The 17,673-nt window shown below is 35.0% G+C and overlaps 3 protein-coding genes and 1 long non-coding RNA gene across 4 annotated transcripts; 2 read left to right on the forward strand and 2 right to left on the reverse strand.

Annotated features, from left to right (window-relative positions):
* Nucleotides 1-636: 636 nt before the first annotated feature.
* Nucleotides 637-4,395, reverse strand: LOC110728183 (14-3-3-like protein). Its single transcript, XM_021907841.1, has 5 exons — nucleotides 4,296-4,395; nucleotides 2,747-3,254; nucleotides 2,531-2,653; nucleotides 1,960-2,076; nucleotides 637-1,019 (listed from the first exon to the last, which is right to left on the reverse strand). Exons 2-5 carry the CDS (start codon nucleotides 3,233-3,235, stop codon nucleotides 966-968), a joined length of 783 nt encoding a protein of 260 aa, XP_021763533.1. The 5' UTR covers nucleotides 3,236-3,254; nucleotides 4,296-4,395; the 3' UTR covers nucleotides 637-965.
* A 3,389-nt stretch (nucleotides 4,396-7,784) lies between these two features.
* Nucleotides 7,785-11,854, forward strand: LOC110728184 (uncharacterized protein DDB_G0275933-like). The gene is made up of 3 exons (XM_021907842.1): nucleotides 7,785-8,068; nucleotides 8,893-9,040; nucleotides 11,138-11,854. Exons 1-3 carry the CDS (start codon nucleotides 8,014-8,016, stop codon nucleotides 11,214-11,216), a joined length of 282 nt encoding a protein of 93 aa, XP_021763534.1. The 5' UTR covers nucleotides 7,785-8,013; the 3' UTR covers nucleotides 11,217-11,854.
* A 1,080-nt stretch (nucleotides 11,855-12,934) lies between these two features.
* On the reverse strand, nucleotides 12,935-17,637 carry LOC110728186. Its single transcript, XR_002512652.1, has 2 exons — nucleotides 17,491-17,637; nucleotides 12,935-13,687 (listed from the first exon to the last, which is right to left on the reverse strand). It is a non-coding gene; the product is annotated as an uncharacterized LOC110728186 (long non-coding RNA).
* Nucleotides 15,645-17,478, forward strand: LOC110728185 (probable carboxylesterase 17). The gene has a single exon (XM_021907843.1). The coding sequence runs from the start codon at nucleotides 15,823-15,825 to the stop codon at nucleotides 16,849-16,851; it is 1,029 nt and encodes a 342-aa protein (XP_021763535.1). The 5' UTR covers nucleotides 15,645-15,822; the 3' UTR covers nucleotides 16,852-17,478.
* Nucleotides 17,638-17,673: the final 36 nt, after the last annotated feature.

Consider the following 17,673-nt stretch of genomic DNA (forward strand, 5'->3'; position numbering starts at 1 on the left):
TACTACTCCAATATGCCGTCGTAATTTTATCACCTTCTTCAATACCCTTGAGCGTAATTTTTTACCGAATTAAATACCCACACTCCACCAACCACCGTCCATGAGCATATTTTTCAGAAATTGAGAGCTTGGTGGCCGAATTTGGCTATGGTGGTTTCAGATCTACATTTGTTGGCCAAATTCGACCATCATAGCCTCGATTTTGGTGAACTTTAAGCGTCGCATATATGTGCATTTTTTTCAAAAATTGAAGGTCAAATTTGGTTGTGGTGGTTCTAGATCGTGCGTTTGGTAAACTTTGAGTACTTCAACGGTGGTGGAAACGGCCGGAGGTGATGAGATTGTGTGTGATGGGAGAAGTGTGGAGGCCATTGTCGATGAAGAGGAGAGATAGGACGGTGATGGAGGTGGTGGCTTCCATGGTTAAAGTGGAGGAAAGAGGGAGGATGCGGTGGTGGCTGGTAATCAATTAACTATGGGGTTGACTGAGGTGAGGAAGAAGGAAAGGTTAAAGACTCAAGGATATAGTACTATAGTGTCCTATTATGTTGAAATGGTTATGAGGGGTAAATAAGTAAAAGTGTAGTGTTATATTTGCCATAAAAAGAAACTTCCCAAAAAGGAATACAGGTCAAGTTATAAAGATCGGAGGAAGTAATTATTAAACATTGGCAAACAATCAGAGAGTACACCAAACCTTGAGGATGACAAAAATCAAATACTCCCTCGCCAAGCAAAGGTTAAATATGCAACTACATCTCACACATTGAACATAAAATAAAAAATAGCACAATGCTGTGTTTTTAAGTGTCTAAGATGAAAAAGAGAGTACTAACTTCGTACTGATAATACCCAGAACTAAAAACCATGTGATTCTAATATATTAACCTAGCTACTACGATCCAAATAACAACTACTATACTGGAGTCTCATGCCAAAAATACATAGCACAATTCTCCAACTTATCACTGTTCGCCTGATTTTCCAGCAGTTTCTTTAATCTCATCACCGCCCTCCTCCTGAATAAATAGATATATTTGGGCATGGTCAGATAAACAGAGGTGTAGGGGTCACAATTAAAGCTTAAGATGATAATAATATGAGTATGAAATAAAGACAGCAATAAACTTCAAAGACAGCCAAAACAAGAGGTGAAACAGGTTGACTGCAAACAAGTACAAAGGCTTCTCAAGCAAACATGATACATGTTCTAAAATGATACAGAGAGGGTATTCATAAACATCAGGCATTAGCAAAGATTAATATACAACTACTAACCCCCAAAATAATGATCAAATTTCTTAGGCAATCATGCTTCTGTAGTTTGGTTCATGATGATGCAAGATTCTATTACATACATTGACAAATAAAATGGTGGAAGGGTGCCCTAGACTATAGTAAGATGATCATTTCCCATAAGAAAAGTCCTACATGTCATCCCATACTTGTCTGGTTAGCATTCCATTACTGACTAATTTAAACTAAGATAGTATATAAAGAAATGTATGCTGCCAGATGTCAAAATTCCTAAAAACGTTCGAAATGCTCAAGATAAGGTATTTAAGGTACTCAAAGCCTCAGACAATGACTCGGGTTATTTTCCTATGTAACCACTAAATCAGAAAACAATTGGCAGCTTGAAGCAGTGTATGATCCCTTATAGCTTCAGACAATAGCCTATTTTGACTACTCTCAGCCAATCTACAGATTATAAAGTCTCACTAAACCTTCCATCCTTGCAGTAGCAACCAATTCTAAATTTCATATTTATTACTTGTTAACCTATCTTAAACAATGGAATAATAATTCTATCTTTAATCAAATCAAGGATAGGGAAAACCATAAAAGAGCCCAAAAAGAGAATCCAGCAGCACATTGGGCGAGAATAAATCAGATTTAAGTGAACTTAACAGTAGGCTACAAAAGGCATAAACAGACTCCTTAGGAACAGATAGATACCGCATTGTCTGAAGTCCACAGGGTCAAATTGTCTCGCAGCAGCTGCATGATCAATGTGCTGTCCTTGTATGAATCCTCACCCAATGTGTCCAGCTCAGAGATAGCCTCGTCAAAAGCCTACATAATATACATTATTTGAAAGTCAGAAAACAGGACAATTTACACCAGAGCATAGCCAACAACCTCATAAAAGGCAGAATAAGGGACAGTCCATAGAAGCTTAAATGGTAAAATACTTCCAATATTTTAGTAACCTTTTTAACATAGATCATTATGTTAGGGCTTGATACAGCATAAACCTTCCACAATTACAATGCACTTGATAAGCTAAAAGGTTCAGAATATTCAACAAATTTTTCTAACTGCCAACAAAACAATTATTTGTTCTCTCTAACACAAAATAACTTAAGTTAATTCATAACCAAATAGTCATATAAAGCAAGGCTTTACAAGCATATAATTGTTTTAAAGCATGTGAAGAAATAATGATTTATTTGGAAAATAAAATTCATCAACAGGATCAGTGAACAAACTAATACTAATAAAACAAAACTAGTATACAATGTAATACCTGCTTGGCAAGATTGCAGGCACGGTCAGGAGAATTCAAAATCTCATAATAAAATACGGAGAAGTTAAGAGCAAGCCCAAGCCTAATTGGATGAGTAGGAGGCAATTCAGCAAGAGCAATATCCTGTATATAAGGGAAAAAAAAATCATATAAAATAAGTCAGCAAATCTCATCCACAAAAACAAATGAGAAAAGGAAATATATTGAAGAACCAACCTGAGCGGACTTGTAAGCCAACAGGGTGTTCTCAGCAGCCTCCTTCCGCTCAGCTCCTGTCTTGAACTCAGCAAGGTACCTGTGATAGTCACCCTTCATCTTCTGGTAGAATACCTTAGACTCGGCAGAGGAAGCCGAAGGGATGAGGTGCGACTCAAGAAGGTTCAAAATCCCATCACAGATCTTGCTAAGCTCGGTCTCAATCTTACCCCTGTACTCCTTGATGTTTGTAACATGATCTTCGTTTCCTCTACTTTCCTCCTTTTGCTCAATCGAAGAAATGATCCTCCAAGAAGCCCTCCTTGCACCAATCACATTCTTGTAAGCCACGGACAAGAGGTTCCTCTCTTCCACAGTAAGCTCCTCGGCATCTGTCATCTTTGCAACTTTCTCCATGAACTCCACCATTTCCTCATACCGCTCAGCCTGCTCGGCCAACTTAGCCATGTAAACACTGTCTTCCCTTGATTCAGTAGCCATTTCCACCATTCACAGCAAAAATAAAAATCTGGCAGCACAAAAGCACAACACATGAGACATACTTTTCTTGTAAGCTAATAGAAATAGCAAAAAAATAAAAAATCCTACAAACTAGAGACAAGTGCACCAGAACCATTCCACTATTCAAATGCAAATCTCAAAACTCATTACAGCAAATTTCATACCAAATCTAATCACTAACAAACCAACCAATCAAATCATCGAAAATATCATACAACATTATATTTCCTTCAATCTCACAAGCTAAAGAACTACAAATCCAACCAAAAACGCATTGCCCATACCGATTGACCTGTGATTTTGTCAAAAAATCCTAAACTAATATTAAAAGTTACTTTGTTTCACATTAGTCTTCCTTATCAAAAGAACATAAAATATTAAATTACCAACCCAACTTTAATTATAATAATAATTTCTGTAAAATTTGGTAGATGAGGGGGTCAAAGTAATACATGTCACCCAATTATTTGGTAAACAAAAAAAAAAAAAAAAAAAAAAACACTCGTACTTTATTATGCCAAAGCTTAAAGGGCAACTATTAATAAATAAATTATGAAAAAATTAAAAAGCAAGCAAATTTCCCAAAAAAAAAACAAAAAAAAACCATAATTTATTCAATTGCCAAAATTTTCAGCGATCATCCATGATAATTCTATTGTATCTGAATTTTAATAAACAAACAATGGGGCAATTAATGATATAACGGTTTCCGATTAAACATGATAAACAAAATTAATTAACATAACATACAATCATTAGATTAATTTCATACGCAATTAATAATCGACAATAATCTACAGCAAAAACGTAAAAGTTGACCAAAGTACAACACCAAAAAGAAAATTAATTTTAAAATAATAAAAATCACAAAAGTCGAATGTTCACACACATTTACGAAACCGGAATCTCGCAAACAAAGATCTGAGACAAATTGAAAATCACAATAATTAAACAAAATATAAAAATTAGTGGATTCGATGAGAAGGAAGAATGAAGCACAAACCCTAAAAATGAAAGGGAAAAGGGAGGAGAGAGAAAAGGGACGTACCAGAGAAAGAGAGGGAGAGGAAGAGGGAGAGTGGAAGGTCAGAAGAAAAGGGAAAGGGAGATTAAATATGGCGAGAATATCATTTCAATTATTAATTTATTGATTAATATGATATAAAATAGAGGGTCCAATTGAAACCTGACACCTGGTTGGGAACCATGGAATCCCATTTTTTTTATTGCAACATTTTTTATTTAATTTTAATTTAATTGCTAAAAAAAATATACTACTCGTACTTCTGTTCTTGAATGTTTATTTCATTTGATATTACTGGAGCAATTAACGCCTGCGATAATAACTAGTCATGTTCGGAATTCCTTTTATTTTGTCATCGTTAGTAGCGTTAATTAGAGAAAATATGTAAACAAATATTTTTTAGGGCAAATATGTAAATACAAATTTTAGAGACATAATCGTCTCAACACTAGTCATAAAGTGTGGTTCTCATACTTTTTAAATGGGTAAATACATAAATAAACATTTTTAGGGGCATAGTAATCCTCAACATTATTCATAAGAGTTCACTCGTACTTTTAAAAAACATTTTATGAACATAATCGTCTCAACACTATTCATAAAGTGTGGTCATCGTACTTTTAAAAGGGGTAAATACATAAATAAACATTTTTAGGGGCATAATAGTCTCAACACTAATTATAAGAGTTCACTCATACTTTTAAAAAACATTTTAGGGACATAATCGTCTCGACACTATTATACATAAATAATTTATAATTTTTTTGGAAAAAATATATTTCAAAAAAATTATAAATATGAATAACTACGTAATTATAAAATATAAATTATAAATTATATGAATAACTACGTAATTATAATTATAAATATGGCCATGTATCACAATTTTTATTTTTTTTTAGTGTATCATTGATTTACCATTAAAGCTTTTAAATCAGGTATTTTTCATATTCGGTTGTAATATTTTTGTATATGTTTGTGATTTTGTTAATGAAATTAAGAAAGTAAAAAACTACTAAAATTAGGACACAATAGAAAATTAGAAACTATACTATACAAGGGAATCTTAAAGTGAATTCAGATCAATGTTAGCAAAGTCTTAGAACTTACAGATTTTACAAAGCCTCTGTAACCCATTTGCAAGCTAAGCCATATATTACAAATGGTCCTATTAGGCCAATAATATAATCTATTGATTTTACGTGTAAGAAAAATAATAATTACTTTTAATTTTTTATTTATTTTATTATCTTTTTACCGACGCACTCTTCTTTTCACAAAATTATACTCCCCCTATTATTTTAGTGTCCCCATTGAGATTTAGCACATATGTCGACATAGAACTTTGATAAACAATATCTTAATTATTTATATATATATATATATATATATATATATATATATTTATGTATAATTCACAAACATTGGTCGAAGTAGACCAAGTGAATATAGTGCAACTTACAAAAATATAAAATAATAATAAACGCTAAAAAAGAATAATAGGTAGTGTTTATACTCTCTTTTTTTATCTAACATTTGAAATAAAATATAAATAATAATGATAATAATAATAATAATTATTATTATTATTATTATTATTATTATTATTATTATTATTATAATTATAATTATAATTATGATACAAAGCATGCCTACAATTACATACACTCTTTAAATGGGTATCTTGGACAACGCCCGGGGTACGTACTAGTATATAATAAAAGTTAAAGTGTTAATCCTGGTTGGAGCAAAAAAAACTTTCAAATGAAAAAATACGATGTAGAATGATATAGAGTATGGGAGTAGTACATTATTCTAATAATATTACCTTATATACGTAGTATATGTTGTTTATTATACAAAATACCTATTATAAAATATATTAAAGATATGTTAAAATATTTTCATTGAATGCATATAGAATATACTTATAATATAGTGTTTTTTTTTTTTGACAAGACTTAGAATATAGTTGCCAAATTGAAAGTTAGATATTATAGGATATATCAGTTAATATGCATGAAGATTTGAAAAAAAAAAAATGCTTTAAATAATACGACAGCCACCCCGCACAACAGCTACCCCTGCTTTTCTCACCCCTGTCATCTCCGCAACACACCGAAACAGAGCCACCAGCAGCCCCTGCGACCTGCACCTCCCCTCCACCAACCCGCACAACAATCCACAGCATCTCCAATAGCCCCACCTGCCCTCACCATCAGCCGCCTCCCCCACTCAACAAATCGCACAACCAAAACAGAGCTCCGGCCAGCAGAGCCTAACCGCAACCATCAACGGTCGTCGCAGCACCACCAATTAGCAACAAGTTCTTCGGAGCCTCGCAATTCACCCACAAAACCCCCATTTTAGCTAAATCAATTATCATCCCACCGTCTTGCTTTGATGGGGCTTGAGATTGCTTCATCAGTCCATATAAAACTTCAACGATCTTAATTTCAATGGTGTCTTGTGTCGACGGCGACAATTTCGAAGACGATTTTGGTGGCCGTTGTTGTTTCGGTCCATTAGCCGCCTTCTACACCGGATTAGAACATAGTCAAATCCACAAAAACACATACAAACATCACTGGAGAAGAAGGGGATGAATTTGGGTTGGCTGGGGTTGGGATGCCGACAGTGGCAGTGGTGGTGGTGGGGCTGGTTTACGGTTAGGGATGGGTTTATTCTTTTTTTTTTTTAAATTTTTTTTAACCAATATAACAATAATTTTAAAAAGTTAAAAACATTATATATATATATATATATATATATATATATATATATATGAGACCAATAAAATGATGACACGTGTCCATATAACCTATTAATCAGGTTACCAACAGGTTACAGTCTGTTTAAAGCGGACACCCCCCAAAGGTGGTATTATTCTGGGATAATCAAAAGATGGACTTGTTTTTAGCGGACGGGCTAAAGGTCATATTATTTAAAACAATTTTTCTAAAAAAAAAAAGGAAAGTGAAAGTGGCGGGCAATTTTTTTAATCAGAACATGTTAAGTATCATGTCAGTTTCGCTTTTAGTATTATGTTATTGATTGATTGATTGATACCATGTGTATTTATTACTCCGTAATGGTCAAGTGAAGGCAATGAAGATCACGTACAAGCAAAATGGGCAGAAGTTTACAGGGCAAAGCTGCAATATATTCTTTATCGTACTTTAGGCCCTTGCTACTTGTTTTCGCAAAGTTATCACTAGTTATTTAGAAAAGTTCGAAAGTCCACTAAAAGTTGTACAACCACGTTAAAGATCCAAAGAGATTCGTCATTAAACCTAATATTATCTTCAAATGAAAACAACTCGCTCCATGAGACAATAAACAACTTCATTACATTTACAAAAACAAAACCAGAAATAGCTAGACTCCATCAATATATCATTCAGCCGGTTAAAACTTGAAAGTTATAAAGTAAACCTCTTTCAAAAAAAAGTGAACCAAATCAATAGCCAAGCGGAAGTTATAATTAACAATACAAATGAATCAGCCGATAGCCGAACGGGCAAGGCCCAAAAGGGCCAACACTAAAAAAAAATATACGTATGACAGAAATAAACACAGAAAGCAAAACGCTGTGGTTCAACCATTTATGAGTTCTGACTTTCACTAATCAAATTTTGGTTGCAATTCTGAACCCTCTTCAACTATCCACAAAGCCAAGGTAAACACGTCATTGATTCGATTAAAGGGTTGCAATTTTTTGCTGGAAATTTTGATCAGTCAAATGGGTATTCTCCAAGAAGCCAGAGAAAATCATGTCAAGAAGAAGGTTGAAGAAGGTGAGAGATTTGTATTATCCTTTAATTGCACTTTCTTAAACCCTAATTATCCCCTATTTTTTCTAATCATCCCCTTGATTTTTAGATTGTAGGTGAAAATTGCAGTGTTTTAATTGAAAATTACATTTATTATAGTTATCTGGGTATCAAGAAATTTCATTTTTATAGTTTGATTTGCTTAATTTTTGCATGTTTCTCTTATTTTCTTGTTGTAATCTATCAATGCTTATGATTTCGCATTGGGGTTATATTGTTTGTTTAGGTTTAATTGATTAGAAGGCTGAGTTTGAAGTAGTTGGTAGATTAAGTAGGAGATAAAAAGGGTGTGATTTTAGGTTTGGTAAAAGATTGTATGATTTCAAGTTTAAAGAAATAAAATGAAAAGAAATTTCAGATTAGTATAATGAGAAATGCAGCTTGTAGTTTAGAAAAATGCAGTGAAAAAGCCTGAATTAGATGTTTACCATGTGGGTATTGTCCTATATTTTGGTCACCACATTTGCAACTGAGCAAGTAGTAGATACGCTCTTACACCTCTGCATAGACTCATGGAGAAATGAGATAAACGGTTACATATGCTGGGCGTCTCTCATTTAACTCTAGCCTAGATACCTCTTGCATTCGTGACCTTGTGATGTAATTTTTTTGATTTTGATGTGTGCTTTCCTCACACACTTGTAGTCTTTGTTCCAAGGATTAGGCTCAGGTAGGCATTGTATCTCTACGTCCAGTGAACTATGTAGAATTCACGATTTATGTAATTGTATTCATTGTCTTTTTTTTGGATTTTGACTTTGCTAATTGTATGTTAACCTAACTTCCAGCTTTACGCAGCAAAATGAAGGCGAAGGCACTAAAAGAATGTGATACTTATACTTCAAAGTATGCTGAATGTGCTTATGGAAGGACTCTATCCGTTGTTTGGAAGTGTAGGCAACAAGCAAAGGAATTGAATAATTGCCTTCATCAATAGTAAGTGCACTCAGTTTACAATGCTTGTCTATTAAGTAATGGTTGTAAAGTCAAAATTGAAGTCAGTAGTCTTAAATGTAACAAATTTTGGAGGCGTATATGAAGTTTTAATATTTACATTTATGCCAGGTTGACAACCCTGTAGGCTAATCATGACTGATAGCATTCTTGTAAAGAAACCTTTGTGTAAACTAATTGCAAGGTTATTATGTCTTCTGGAAGGCATATGCATCACAACTAACCTTTCTCAATTATTCATTATCTTCATTCTCTTTATGTGGATGATTCTCTTATTTTCTATTGCATACTTTACGATAGAGTTTGAGACAGACCTTTTTATTTTTTGAAGCAATGTTTGGCTTGAGTTGCGAGGTTCTTAATTTGGAGACTTTGCTGATTTATTTGGCTTGGAGTAGACTCTCTTCCATCTTCCTATCTTGGCTTCTAGTTGGGGCTCTGCTCCATCATGTAAATCTGTTTGGTTGATTAACGTTGTTGAATACATGTTATGCTGTGTGCTATTTTACTATTATGTTCGTGTTCGGTATTCCGGCAAGTATGTGCTAAAGGCTTAAAGCCAAAGGATGTTTGAGTGATACTTCATTGGCTATCAAAGATTGAAATAAACGACTTTCATTGGGTTAAGTGGGAAGATGTGTGTCACCCCAAGCATTTTGGTGGTCTTGGTCTTAGGCCTATCAGTACCATGTATATTTCTCTTGAGGCGGCTATATGGCCTTGAAAGTATGCAAAGGGAAATGGGCTTTATGTACGAATGTCAGTAAAATTTAATTTGATGTAGAGAGGCTAGGGTGGAAGATGAGGCCAGGGTGGTGGAGCAAGATGGTCTTTTTCTTTGCAAGAGTAGGCATTTGGAAATCCATATTAGAAGGGTTTTGTCTTTTCAAGTCTTCAACTGTTTGAGGTAATGAGTGGTTTAAGGTTTAATTATGTCATGAAATTTGTTCCGAAGACTCATCCTTATATGCTCATTTATTGAAGCTGTTCAAAATGACCTTCGTAAGGAAGAAGTTTCTTTTTTCAAGATTTGTTAATGCTTGGGAAGAATATATAGTCTTTAGATCTTGAGGGTAATGAGTCAATGTGCTGGTGGCTTGATAAAAGTGTTTTTTTCTTATTAAATTTTATGTTAGATTTTAGGTATATTAGGAAAAATTTCTTGTAGGATTTCCTAGCTTAGCTCCTCCTATAGCATTTCTTGTCAGGAAAAACCACAAAAGCTTAAAAAGGATTTTTTCAAGAAGGATTATTGTTGTTGCAAGTCATTGTAGTTTATGTCATAAAGAAGAGTTTTGTAATCATCCTTTCTCTTCTGTCCTCTGAAATTTTCTCATAATCTCATTGGCACTTTGTGATGAGTGGAGTGCAATGTTGTTCCACCAAAGATGCTCTTGTGGCTTTTGAAATGTAGGATTAGGGTTGAAATGTGGGGGTGGTTCCATTGGCAATCAGTTATGAGAGGCACTTGACGCTATACTTTTTCATTTTTCCTAAATTGAAAACAAATAAGCACTATCAGGAATCTAGCGTTACTAGTTCTAGTGCCAGAAGGTACATTGTATAACAATCTAGTATGGAGTATTATTTTGTTTGCAGCAGGTACCTGTAGGTCACTGTGTACATAAGCTTAAGCTGCATTTTGTTTTACTCTCTCTCTCTCTCTGTAATGCAATATACTTTCAGAAAATAAGACAAATAAAAAATAAAACAATGGTGAAGCTCAAGGTTATGATGGGCTTGTGAAGATTGAATACTTAATAAGGATTGGAAGATTGAATTCATTTAAAAAAAAAGAATAAAATTAGTTAAGCTAAATTTTCGTGTATATTAAAAGCTGTTAAGTCTGTTGTCTGAAGGTTCAGCCCCTTGCTTGTGCTGAATAATCTCTCGTGCTATTGTTGTGTTGTATTGTTGTGGTATTGGGAACCTAATTTGGGAATCTAATTTGTTTTAATGATTTCAAGAAGTAATTCTGGTGTCCTTTGGGTGTGTTAGTAAAAAGATCAGCAAAATATCTTTCTGATATATTATCATAATGACAATTAAATATTTAACTTATTGTTACCAAATTTGCAGTACCAATGACTCTGTTCTGGAAGAAATGAAGAAAGAGTACATGATACAGGAGGAGGCCAAGAGCTCTGCTAGAGTCTGAGCTTATATAATGAGATGTTTAATTTGAACTGAGGAGCCAGGGAAGAGCTAAAGTGCAGTGTGTCTTGATATCGTGTGTTGGAATATCAATGGTATGGCAGCTACTTACATCCTTTTCAAAGTCCCTTGCATAGTTATACATCAAAACTGAGCAAGAATGTGGGCAATTGCAAACCCTGCGTAGGATTTTAGTGTAATGATGCACTATTGGTTTTTAGGAATTTTGACAATTATGCACTGTAATTCAAATCCATTGGCGTTGAATTGAGCTTGGAGTTTGGAATAGATTGATAATTGGCCTAAATTTCTTTCTGTTTAGTTTTCCTCATCTTATTTGCGAGCATCTTTCAAATTCTTTGTAGCACCTGCGCACTGGATAAAGCTTATGTTACCTAGGCTTGAACGCCCCTAACCCTTCGTGTTTCTGTTTTTGTTATCACAAAGACTTGTATACAACAGATGCAATTGTATTTAACAAGTAGAGTCAACTTTGTCAAGGATGAAAAATACACCCGTTACATACAAGACATATTGTATGTTTTTGGTATGTGATGGCATTTGTACGTGTAAAACTTCCATTGACACGGTCTCTAGATCTTATCTTGTGGTGATGAATTTATGTTATGAAGGCTTTTCTTATGATGAATGCAACCCAGACGCATAACTATGGATACGGGTTGGCTATCTGTGATCCAGCACTACAGTTATAAACAGCATTTTAAAGACTTCATGTTTTATTGTTTTGAATCTACTGCTGCCAGTTTCACACTAGGGCACTACACAGATTCAAGTTCATTTAATTTCTCTTACCCTTGTGTTTACCAAACTGATACATCTCTGAGAATGGTGATGTATTGGTCAAATTATGTTTTTGAAATTGACGAGTTGTTTTCTTTTGTATTTCCAAATTCCAATGTTGTGTTTAAAAGTTAAGAATGATGTTACGAAGCTGCACAAAGAAACTTTAGCTTCATAGCTCCCTGTTGACTGTCAAGTATATAAGCATAAACCTCTCTTATAGTCCATTTCATAATCGCCTATGGAGGTTAGAACACAAATAAGACCTGGAGTTGGGTGACCTTAACTTCTAGCGAAAGCTGAAGGGCGATTGAAAGTAGGACACCTTATGGAGTTATGGACATATGTATGGGTATTCAGCGTGTTCTCGTCTATGCTGCAATGAGTAAGGTTTCATAATGTGTAATTTAAGTTGCAGTCTATATCTACAAAAAGAGTTGTATGGTTGGGACACGACACAAACAGATCTTAGAAAATCATCACTAGGTAATTTTTTGTGATCATCTATAAGCGCTTATCATCCTAATTAGTATAAAGTATGATTGTATGAATAATAAGTCCATGGCTACAAAACACGTTCCTTTTCCTCAATTTAACCTCATACTCTTTAACTGGCAAAATTCTACTCAATCTAAAAACATGATCAGATTCCACCCGAAAATTTAGGGTCTTGAATACAATTTTGTACATCCTGAAAAGCAACTGAATTGTGATTTGATTTACCGACTTGACCAAATGATTTGACAAGCGAGTGAAGAATGTCCAATAAAAAAGTCGACGTGACCCTGGCATTAACTCAACAATGGTTGGACTGGAGGCACTAGTTGTTCCCACAAAAACCAAAAACCTAAAGAAAAGGGCCACTGAGTTACTGAAAAGACTCGTGTTTAATCTGCTAGCATATGGATAACAGGAACATTATACAAAAGCAATCTAACTGAAGAATTAATATGCTTACATGCTGACAATCAGTCATATAGCAAAGATACTCAGCAGAAACTTCTTCAGAAAATATGCTACAGAGTCAAGATATAGGTAGAGTAAAAAGCTACTGTAAGAGATAATATGTCTTTGTCTTGCTCTCAAATACATAGTCAAAAGGAGAACAATATGCGGGAGCATAAAGCTACAGAGATTTGCATATCCGCGGTGGCAATGAAAGATTTGTTTTTGGTGAGGAAGAAAAGGATAGAAAGAATCCAATCATATATCAGACGATATGGGTATGCCAGAGCAGAAGGTATCGCTGTTAGCTCAACCTCAACAGGTCAAATCACAATCTTATAATCCTCATGGGCGGAAATCCATTTTCTGTACTTGGAAATTCATAGTTCTGCATATCATCCTTGGAGGAATAAAATCTATTTGGGACCCCTGAATATTGTACATGCTTAAAGTAGTAAATTAAAAGACTATAAGCTGGACTTGCCTTGTCACAGTCCATGAATGTTGCTTTAGCGTTTGCAAAGCAAATTTTCATGTTGACTCTAACAACTCTGTTCAGAATCCATGCATTTGATCAGAATATAACGTGCAGTCGTGCAAGCTTCCAGTCAGCTTAGCCAGTTCTTGAGGTCAGGATATCATAGATTCTATTAAAAAATAAACTTTTTCAAGCATTCTTAGAGAAATCTATGTAATATTAATTTAAGCCATCTTCTAAGTACTTCGTACCTGCATCACGAGCAAGGGAGAAAAAGTCTAGTTAAAAGAATTTTGAGTAAAGAATATATCTTCCAGATTTCAGACTGACTCTGCTAAAATTAAAAAGAAGAATATCAAAAGAATATATGGCCTTTTCAACCAAGAGATTACTCTGAATTAAGCAGGATTTCCCCCTTTGCCAGAATATTCATAATCATAATTCAAAATAGATGCATGGAATTATTGTGGCTAAATTTATAAACAAATAAACATCAAGCTCAATCAGTATGAAAATATCAGAGCCCTAGAAAAAATTGTCATGCATTGAATCATGAACCCTCTATGTGCTTAGGCAAAGTATTATCCTTGGACCTCGAATCTTATTTTCAAAGAACTAACACATATTATTCTTAGGCAAAGTCAGATTTGATTGTATTTCAATAATACAAGTGCTTCAGCACAGGCACAAGGATGACAGGTTTTCGTCCTCAGTCTCGTATTTGACCTGCAGCCTAAACCTAACAGTAGGAAAACAAAGTCTTTCTGGAAATGTGAAAAATGATTTGCACGAAAGATCAACCATCATGGAATAACTCCTAATTTATTTCCAGGTCAGAAAGTCAAAAGCTAAGCCAGAAGGTGATAATGCAAACCAATGGCTTAGAAAAGGTCCCAATAAGATGCTAGCAAACACCTCAAATCCAGAATGAAGGACAAATATAATTCCCTTAAATTCAAATAGCATATCACAAGAATTTACTCAAAGCATCTTAAGAATAAGAACTTTAAGCCTTGTATGTTTGAATGCATGCACTATTAAGTTGGCCATAAGCCGAATGGGCAATTGCCCCTAGAACCATATAGCTCCAAAAACTCATCAGATTCTGGTCAATCAGAACAAAGATAACACATCCGACTTTATAAACCATGTTTATCACACTTTCAAATGGCTATTGATGTAGAAAGATTAATTTTGGTTTCATTCTTGAAACCATTATCTTCCATGTTAGAATTTGATACAGTTGAGATTTAGGAATCATTCTCAAACAGTTATCTAACCCTCCCTCCCACTCCTACTCCCCAAATATAAAAGCAAAGAACATAAAAATCATCTTAAATAGGTTTTGTGATCAACAATATAAGTATATTCATGTTGTTAATACTTTTTAGGCCAGTAAAGCTTTACGGTATTATAGTGAATTAATTCAAACATCTAATAAATATGTTCTTTGAAACAGCTTGTTTGCAATTGATTAGACATCACCAAAACAGCCTTTTCCAATAATTAGCAAGGTTACACACATCTGATCCCATCAGTTCACACAAGGCGAGCCTCATCTGAGGCACTGTCGTAGACTCGTAGTTATTGTACAGTATGATAGGCTAGAATGATTGAGATTCATATTGTCAAAATCTTACTGTACATAGGCATTTGCTAATCGATAAACATCCAATATATATACGGTGCCAAAAGACAGAAACATTATCCTCCAGTTACAGCTTCCCACAGAAGCCTAAAGGATGATCAACAGATTCCATTTAGGGGCATTTGATAGACAAGTCCTAACAAGATGTGTTAGAGGTGGAATTACATTCTCTGTTCATCAACTTGTAACAGTCTCTTCCAATGAATTACTGATGTTTGGACCCACTGCATGAAATTATTTTCATTACTTATGGTGCATATGCACCAGTTACGCCAAATAACAAATCACCGGCTAAATCTCGTCTCTGTTGACAAGATTTTGGTGATTCCTTTCTAGCCATCCAAACAAACATATCAGTTAAATTCAAGTTTATCAGCAGCTAAGTATTGTTGGCTGTCAGTGCCGTGCTTGTACCATCAGATACTGTTATCATTATTCCATCATGTTGCCAAGGTTGATTAGATACTATGGAAACATCCAACCAAAGGTTTAACTACATACAAATAGTATCAACAAAAAGCTAGATGCTGGACACCCTAGACAAAATTTCAATCCACCTCACAAAAACGGTGAGCTCCCAATTTCCCACTTGTCAAATAAAGAGAGCATCAAGTTTTTTTCTAGTTTGAAGTATTCACATTGGTCATCTTTTTTGACCTCTTCCCCTATATAAGGACTCAATGAAATACTGACCTGCATAATAACACATATTCTCTTATTTGTAAAGTCAAAAAGAGAATGGCTGCCCTCTCTCTAGATCCGAGACTGAGTCTCAATGCAAGAAAACACCACCATCACGGTGCTTTAGTGGAAGAAATAGAAGGGCTCATCAGGGTATATAAAGATGGGCATGTTGAAAGGCTACCTATCATCCCAAATGTCCCTTGCAGCATTCCTTCTGAGCTAAGGGTGACTTCAAGGGATATTGTCTTGGACAGATCAACTAATCTGTGGGCACGTGTCTATGTTCCGCAAGGACAAAGGAACCTGCCTCTACTTGTCTACTTCCACGGAGGAGGTTTCTGTGTAGGTTCAGCAGCGTGGAACTGTTACCATGACTTCATATCCAACCTAGCATCTAAAGCAGGTTGTGTAGTCATGTCGGTAAACTACCGTCTAGCCCCTGAAAACCGTCTTCCTGCTGCCTATGAGGATGGTTACAACACCGTCATGTGGGTGAAGGAGCAAGCTACCAATGGCTCAAGAGAGCATTCTTGGTGGCTAAGCTGCTGCAATTTCTTAGGTTTCTTCCTAGCAGGTGACAGCGCAGGAGCTAACATAGCTCATAATGTCGTTCTAAGATTTGGGGACAGCAGATCAGCAAGGTCAACCCTTCTAAGGCCACTCTCTCACCGAGGCACTATCCTAATCCAACCTTTCTTTGGAGGTGAGGCACGGACTGCATCTGAAAAGGCCCCTCAACCATATGGATCAGCACTTACTTTATCAGCAGCTGATACCTATTGGCGGTTATCCCTCCCTATGGGCTCTACCCGGGAGCATCCATGGTGCAACCCTCTAGCCAAAGGTGCAGCTAAATTGAATAGTATAGAACTTCCAGCTACAATGGTGTTTGTGTCAGACATGGATATCTTGATGGATAGGAACAAGGAGTTCTGCTCTACCATGGCTAATGCAGATAAGAAGGTAAAAATGATGGTCTACAAGGGTGTGGGTCACGCATTTCAGATCCTACATAGCTCGTCACTCTCCAAAGCTCGCACACAAGAAATGATTGGCCACTTAAAAGCTTTCATTCACAGCTGAACAGAATAATCCCTGAGAATCTGTGATCATTACTTTTTCTAAGTTCATTCCTGCTTCAATTTAGGTCTTATAGTAGTATCTGTTATTTACCTATTACATGAAAATGCCAAACTTTGTACAGAATATGTATTGTGGAGTGATATGATTACTGAAATCTAGCATAATTTGCTGGATATTCCCATTGTTCATTATATTTACTTCATTCATTTAGATCCTAATATCAAAGTTTGAATCTTGGTGACATCAACTTAAGAATTCTTAGCACAAATAATTGGAGAATCATATTAAATCCATTATTTTCCGCAATAGTTACTTATGTTACAACGCCTACCCTAAGCAAGAGGGAAATATATAACAGGTGAAAAGCAAAAACAAGGGATCACACAAACCCCTATTACTATCCCATCTCACCCTCCGAAATTAATTAATCTTACACTCATGAACAATAAAAACAGCTAATTGAAACCTCTAATAGCAGCTCACAAAACAAAGTGCTAGTTGCTAATACAAAACATAAGCAAATTCATCCAATTAACAAAAATCCTGGCAATTAAAAAATGTAAACACACATGCAAACAATAATAATAAATCACAAAATTAACACAAAATAACAATAAAATTTCTAGTTAGATTACACACCTTTTGCTTGGTGATGAATTGGCAACTGCAGGACACTGTGAAGATATCAGCAGGGAAAAAAGATATTCGTACTAAGTATGAATAAATGGGACTTGTGTATGTTTTGTGTAGGAAGTTTAGCTCCCTACCCTGAGGAACGTTATGTTATTATCCCACTATAAAGAAGACTATATTAATGATAGA

Source organism: Chenopodium quinoa, unplaced genomic scaffold (genome assembly GCF_001683475.1).
Source record: "Chenopodium quinoa cultivar QQ74 unplaced genomic scaffold, ASM168347v1, whole genome shotgun sequence".
Lineage (NCBI taxonomy): Eukaryota > Viridiplantae > Streptophyta > Magnoliopsida > Caryophyllales > Amaranthaceae > Chenopodium > Chenopodium quinoa.

Coding starts and splice junctions, on each gene's coding strand:
- LOC110728185 (XM_021907843.1), top strand. CDS start 15,823: ATGGCTGCCCTCTCTCTAGATCCGAGACTGAGTCTCAATGCAAGAAAA.
- LOC110728184 (XM_021907842.1), top strand. CDS start 8,014: ATGGGTATTCTCCAAGAAGCCAGAGAAAATCATGTCAAGAAGAAGGTT. Junction 8,069..8,892: donor CAAGAAGAAGGTTGAAGAAG/GTGAGAGATTTG, acceptor CCTAACTTCCAG/CTTTACGCAGCAAAATGAAG. Junction 9,041..11,137: donor AATAATTGCCTTCATCAATA/GTAAGTGCACTC, acceptor CCAAATTTGCAG/TACCAATGACTCTGTTCTGG.
- LOC110728183 (XM_021907841.1), bottom strand. CDS start 3,235: ATGGTGGAAATGGCTACTGAATCAAGGGAAGACAGTGTTTACATGGCT. Junction 2,077..2,530: donor CCTGCAATCTTGCCAAGCAG/GTATTACATTGT, acceptor TATATTATGTAG/GCTTTTGACGAGGCTATCTC. Junction 1,020..1,959: donor TGTGGACTTCAGACAATGCG/GTATCTATCTGT, acceptor CTATTTATTCAG/GAGGAGGGCGGTGATGAGAT.